Raw genomic sequence first — 7,409 nt, 5'->3', positions numbered from 1 at the left:
CAGAGAAGGAACATCATCAGTAAAACAGGCAGAAATCAGACCTGATGTTATGGCAAAATGAACCTAGGCCACAATAATACTAAAAACAACAAAGAAGAAAAGTAGCAGCTGCACAGAAAGGTGAGGCCAAAACTGCTGTTTTATTTTTAGGCTAAAAATTTCACTCGCCTTAAAATAGTCACATTTTTCAGAAGTATGTAATTGAAACAAGACGACAAAACATAGTAAAAGATTAACAAACAACTAGATGGACTAAAATAACTGTCATTATTTTAGTCTTTGCTAATCATGTGATGATAATATTTGATTTTTTCACAGATTTTAAAATATTTTAAAACTCACTTAATGGTAATATTTTATATTTTTAAATATATGCTTAAAATACATTATATATATATTATAGTATAGAATATATTTCCTAATATACACCTATTTTTTACAAAATACACATTTTAAAAATATCATATATATAATTTAAATATAAATGTTAATATAGATCATAATAAAAATATATTTTTTTATTTACATCTCTACATTCTTTGAAAATATCATCTGATGATAATTTCTTATTTCATCTATTTAAAAAACAATATACATATAAGAACATATATATAATATTTCTATATATATATATTTGAATATATATATATATTGTTATAGATTAAAAAATATATGGTGATAGAAAGTATAATTGTTATTGGTGCTAAAGCTGATTTTTATTAATGTGAAAGCCTGTCGTCTGTGATCCTACCGCATCAACAACACCTGACATCTGAAAATACATCCAAATCCCATAAACTCCAACCACATCCCAGTCTTTACAAAGCCGCTGTGGTCATTTCATATTCCTCATCCTTTGATTGAAACCATTCCCTGGAAGGACAGAATCCCATGTTTGGCTTGAACTTCCTCAGAAGACTCAACGTGTGTTTGATCTTCACAAAAATAACGCAACACTTTAAAGTGGAAATGTACAGATGTGCTGCAGTATCACGTCTGACAGCAGCCGGGTTGGCGTGAGACAACAGCATTCAAAACAACTGTCTTTCATACAAAGAGATCACAACTGTGTTGTCACGAAGGACAGAGAGAAGTTCTTCAGGAGCGTTGGTGAAGTCTTAAAAACTGTCCATAACATTTTGGGCCTGAATTCAACCTTCAGGGAGCGGCTTCTTCACCCCATCAAAACCATGTGTGTCATATGGTTTCAGGTCGCCGGTGTGTATTTGATCTGATATGTGACAGCGTGATGTGCTGCTTAATGAGTTCCTGACCCCGCAGACTTGACCTCCGTGCTGCGTGCGTCCTGACCCGGGGTCTGCTCTTAGTGAAAGAAGACGGAGGGAAAAAAATGGGCTATGTGGTTTCAATTTGGAGAGAGCATCTAATGACGCTAACGTAGAACAACAGCAGATAACAGAGGAGGGGGAGGGGGAGGAGGAGGAGGTGGGAGGCTGTACGATGGATGGGTATTTATACCAAACACACGCCAAATGGAGGAAAGGACGATGGGAATAAAAACCAGGTGTGTGTGTGTGTGTTGCTCATCTTTGTTTGAGCCTTTGTAGAGAAGAACACCTGCAGCTGTTTCCTTTTCATGTTTGAAAAGGTTGGGAAACATAAATTACACACACACATACACACACATATACTTACACATGTACCAACATACAGTACACACAATCACACTCAAGATACACAGCCACATATATTGTACATACAAACACAAACACATACATATTTACATATTCAAATACACAGAAGTATATATACATAGATGGAAAAACATATATACACATACATACAGACGTTACTACTTACATGCATACATACACAAGCACACACATACACAAATACATAGACATAGCCATATATATACACATAGATACAAACATATATTTACACAAGTAAACACAAACACATCCAGATATATTTACATATACACGTACATAGACCAACATACATAAATATACAAATCCAACTCACACACACAAATACATGGAGTCATATATACACATACAAACACACACATAAACACAGATTCATTCATACACACAGCCACCGCCCCAAACACATATTCCACCAACACATACACACACAAATGCACACACTCCTGAACATTCTCATTGGACAGAAAAATCGCTCACATGTCTTTAGCTGAGGACAGTTGTTTTAACATGTAAACTTCTTCTGCTTCACCATCCGTCTTCACCTTCGTCTACTTTACTGCCTGACATTTTCGACAGACGACTGGTCTGGACTGCAGGCAGGTCAGTGTTTGTGATTTATAAGACCTGAAACTGTTCATACTTCATGAAGTCCAGCACAAAATCAGGCAACAGTCAGGGGTTTGGGCCGATGCTCTTTAAATTAACCGTCTTGTCAAAATGCACCAATCAGGGAACCACTGAGCATGTGATCAGTTTAAACCTTTTTTTTACTGAGCCCACTTTATTCTTTTTCAAAAAACAGACAAAATATTTAGTTATGTTGGTTTGTAAACAGTGTGGTGCGTTGGCCCAGAGACAATGTCTCTGTCATTGGTGTGGAACCCCAGGGTTCACCTCCTGGGCAAGTTCGAATCCCAGTTAGGGCGGTTGGTACCTTCCAGTGGACTCACCACCTGCAGGAAGGTTCAGGGGGGTTGGTACGGTGCAGTGTGGTTTGGGTGGCGGGCATGGAGACTGCTGCCCCCACGACCCGCTAACAGATAAGTGGATGAAAATGGATGGATGGATGGATGGTTTGTAAACACACAACATGCTGCATGTTCTTTTGCTGAGTTGCCATATGTTTAAACCAAACCAACTACAGATGACATTTTTATTGTTTTTATTTTATGCTTGACTGTCAAAGAAACTCCCCCAGATACTACTCTTACTATATAGTATTTTATAGGATTTTACGTAACTACTGACGCAAAAACACATAAATTACACTGTGTTGACTACTTTGAATAATAGTCCTGTACTTTTTCCGTATGGTTAGAAAAAAACGTACATGTGATTGTCTGGACTTTCCCAGTATTTCCCAGTGGTGTGTGTGTCATTTCATGGCATCAGTGTATTTCTGTAATACTACAGTACAGTCTCCGTGGAGTGCTACCTTCTTTGTGGTAATAGTGTCAACACGCCGTGTGTGAATGACAGAATTTTGTAGGGGAAAACATTTTCGTACACCGCTGTGGCTCATGTGGGCTACGACAGTAAACAGCGGTGAGTCAAGTGGACCGCATGTGAAATTTTATGATGAATGGACGTCAGAGAGACACCACTTAGATCAGTCATTGCACCTTAATGTCTCCTCTGTGTCCCTGTCTGCCGGTACACTGTGACACAGCTCATTGTAATGCTGTGAAAGTGAAAGGTCTTTTAGTACATACACAGCGACCGCGGTCGTTTGCGTCCACTAGAGGGAGCTATATGAGATCTTGCTGTCAAACAATTTAAGAGGTACACTGGCTCCACATTATTAATAAATTGTTTTGTGTAAATATGGTTTTATGTACTCGTTATTTTTACAATTTTATTCAATTGTTAACACAATTTTAATTTAAATATTTTACGTTTTAAATCGGGTTTCTCAACAGGAACCATATTCACGTTGAAAAGTTCACCAATTAACAACTAAGGTAGGACGGGTTTAGCATCAGGTGCTAACTAATGTGAACAACAGTACGTTCCCTTAAACGTCGTCCCTGAGAAACAGAGACGGTAGGAACCAGAACCAATAGAGCAAAAAAACAAATAAACAAACAAACAAAAAAAAACAAAAAACAATTAATTAAACTATACGTTCACATAAAAATGTTATGAAATAATAAAAATTAATTATGTATATCTTCTGCTATTTTAAAAGTAAAATAAAGAAGTTTGACTTCGTCGTTAAAAATGCTTAAATCTGAAGTAGGTTAATACAGCTTATTGAATCTGTAAGACAAAAACAATAATTATAAAATGTAAACAATAACTGAAGGGTCTTTTGACAGCAGATTAATTTAAAATGATGTAAAATATTGTGTTCTTCAATGAGATAACAAAACTCATCTCAAATATTCTTAGGAATTCGATTAAACTGTCCAGAAAACGTATTCCCATAGGTAAAAAAATAACATTTGTTAGGCAGTGTCTTTTATAGGTGTGATTATTGTTTCATGAATTAAATAAATTTATTCAATAAAAAATATAAATATGAAAATGATTTTAAAACAAATTATTATATTATTTTATTTATTTATTACATTTATAAAAATATTTTTTTCATTGTGAAGTATAATATGACCTCATCGTCCTCTTCATGGTCGTCGTCACCTATTTATCTCCGTCCAACTTTAAATGAGTGCAAACTGTTGAATGTTGAAGCCTCGCGGACTTTACTCCATGTAAACAAACTATTTCAGTGTTTACTCACACGTCTGACGACACCACCATGTGCTTACTGCCCCCTTCCCCCTCCGCCCCGTGTGTGAACCAGCAGTGTGACGGAGCTGAGCACAGAGCTGGAGCGCACAGATCTGCCTCCTGGTGCGTAAATGAAAAGCCCAAATTAAATCAACCTTTAGTGGAGCAGCTTTCTTCTGGTCCACAGCAATTTAAACTGCAAGATATCCCAGTAATAAAACTCACTCTAATGGAATACACACTTTATACGGACGCCAATTTGCACAACAACAAGAACAGTAACACAGGGACTGACTGCAGTAACAGGTACTCTTACACTGTTGAACTGTTATTTCAACGGCACTGACTGATACAGCTCCGGTAAGGTTGACTCTAATGGATGAACTGCGCTTGTAGGTGACCCTGTCACCGCAGCTGCTGCCTGGTGTCTGCAGGACTTTGTTAAAACACTAATAAAGACATTGGACGGAGGGTGGAGTTCTGTGGTTTCCACGCCTGTGCTTGGCTGTAATTGCGGGGCTGTTATTGCAGGGTTTTCTCATGTTAATGCCCCCAGTTTGTTAGGCATTAACCACCAGGTTAAGATAATCTACCCCAGGGATCTCCACTGGCACCTACTGGTTGTCTGCAGTGTAGTTCTTCCATAGGGGGGCAACAGGAGTCTCCAGCAGTCTGTAGCCTAAAAAAAAACAAGTCAAGGCAGAATTTCAGGTATATTAAAAAAATGATGGGATGGTGTTAGCTGACGCTAAGCTAGCATAACTGTTTGTTTTTTTGGTAGGAATATATAAAGGTGATGAAGGTCAGGGAGAAAGCATTGTGTTCACCGTTGTTTCTCAATTGCTGGGTCGTGGCCCCAAAATGGGTCACAGGAAAAACATTGTGTTGGATAATATTATGAATGATTAAATGATGTGATTTCCCTCATTATATGGGTTTCTAGGAGGATCATGGTACCTTAGTCCACTGAGACAAATGTGTTATCTGAATGTGGGTGCTTGTGATCTATTTTTAGTGTTCTGTGTAGAACAAATTCTGTTCTACTTTGTGTTCTAATTTAATAAATGATTGACTCAATATACATTGACTCAATATGGGGGAGAGGGGTCTAGTTTGGAGTCTATTTAGGCAAATTCGGGGTGTAGTACACACAACCTCAAAATGTCGGTAGGGCAGGGTTATTGTAGCTATTGGTGGTTATGGTATTTCAAATGAGAAAGGTCAACACTGAGTACTCATACACGTGTGTATTTGACTGTGAGAGAGAAACTACAGATATTCACACACAGGTTAATGATGGCAGGGAAAGTCTCCTTCTCTGATTTTCCCCTGGAAATAACAGTCACCCATTCCTGTCCATCTTCTCTCCACAGTCACCAACATCAAAACAAACAAACACACAACACATTCCCTTCTGTCCATCCGTGCATTGCGCAGGGCGCAGCGTAGTGGTGGTGGTCGGACCTGTTGATTTTGGTTGGAAGCCCTCTCACAGTGGGGTCTTTACGCATGTAAACTTTGGCAAAAGAAGCCGATGCAGAGAGGCGGAGTGTGTGTGTGTGTGTGCACGAAGAGAGGGGGGAAAGTAATGTGATCAAGAGTGAGATCACGAACTGACCCTGCGTAAAACCACCCCTTTTCCACACACACACACACACACACACACGTGTGGGTATCGGCAGCAGTAATAGTGCGTGCAGGCTGGAACCAGCCGCAGTAGCAGCAGCAACATGCCTTTGTCCGGCGGTTTGTCGGATACTTGTCAGCTCGTTCTCCGTGACCGCATGGATCCCGGGCTGTGGGAATAACAGGGACTCGTGAGTCCACACTTCCCGTGGACGCGCTGTCCACAGTAACACGCCGTGAAGCTACCGTGCGCTACTTTGCGGAGGACAGACCAAACTGAGACCCAGAGACGATGCGGGTCACTTTGGGCGCCTTCATTCAGTCCTGTCTGTGGCTGCTGGTCCGAGCAGACCAGTGGAGAGTGAAGGACTCGGCCAACTGCGAGTTAAACAAGAAAGTAAGTCCACGCACAACTGTTTGTTTTGGTCAACCTGGACTCTGCAGAGCCGCAACTTTTACTTTCCTGCTCTGCACGAGAGTTAGTAGAGGATCCCCGAGGTGCCATTTACCCCCGGCTTTCAATCTGACACGCTATTATTCACCTTATTTACCACCAGGGAGCAACTTCTTCATGCTGGGATGCATCCATTTAAATGGCAACTAATTGTTGAATCATTAAACCTGGTTACCAAAGCGTTTTCAGTGTAAACAATTGGTCAAACTCATTTAAATATGTGGGAGAAAAATCCCACTCCCTATGATTATGGAACAGTTCATGAGAGGTTTGGTCAGTTTGAAGATTAAAAGCATCCTTTGTTAGGTCTCCTAGTTCTAAAAGATCATGTTTTGTTGCTTAATGTTGATATAAGAGTATGGTTCCAGTTTGTGTATTGAGATTGTGCAACAAACATGTGTCTTTACTGCGAGCACAGAGTATCAGATCAGACGTTGCTCCAGAAATGCCGGCGCTTTCCCAAGTTTCCATTGATCACCTGTGTGTCTGTCTTTGATTATTTTTGTTGATTCTCCTCTCGGGGATGATGTTCAGAACAGGAATCAATGTTTCTGTCCAGACAGAAGAGCAGAAACATGATAACGTGCGTGGGGAAACGGCCTCACAGTCTGATTAGTCCCTGACATGTGGATTGTTTGTTTGGCACTTAGGTCCTAAGTGGGCTGTTAATAAGTCATTATGAGTCTGTTAGTAAGTCTGTCTGTTGTAAAGTCTCCCAGACAGCCCTGTGGGGTCAGACAGACTCCGCTTTTCAGTGGTAAACTAAACTTCAAGTGTTTTTGTTTTTAAATTTCTGTGAAGCCATGCTTTAAATTCACACTCATTTCAATATCTTTAACCGTGTCTTGCAGCAAAGTGACCTGAATTCCTTCCTGTGGACGATCAAGCGGGATCCTCCGTCCTATTTTTACGGCACCATCCACGTTCCC

At 39.8% G+C, this 7,409-nt stretch overlaps 1 protein-coding gene across 1 annotated transcript in view; it reads left to right on the top strand.

Annotated features, from left to right (window-relative positions):
- Positions 1 to 5,871: 5,871 nt before the first annotated feature.
- trabd2a (TraB domain containing 2A) overlaps positions 5,872 to 7,409 on the top strand; it is a 56,593-nt gene continuing 55,055 nt past the window's right edge. Inside the window, exons 1-2 of the mRNA XM_008324817.3 lie at positions 5,872 to 6,423; positions 7,332 to 7,408. Coding sequence (XP_008323039.1) covers positions 6,319 to 6,423; positions 7,332 to 7,408 — 182 coding nt within the window. The 5' untranslated portion in view covers positions 5,872 to 6,318. The remainder of the gene's footprint in view (positions 6,424 to 7,331; position 7,409) is intronic.

The sequence above is a fragment of the Cynoglossus semilaevis genome, chromosome 14, assembly GCF_000523025.1.
Source record: "Cynoglossus semilaevis isolate Cse_v1.0 chromosome 14, Cse_v1.0, whole genome shotgun sequence".
NCBI classification, from domain to species: domain Eukaryota; kingdom Metazoa; phylum Chordata; class Actinopteri; order Pleuronectiformes; family Cynoglossidae; genus Cynoglossus; species Cynoglossus semilaevis.
Note: the sequence above shows the minus strand (reverse complement) of the source record. Positions and strands in the feature narration are given on the sequence as shown.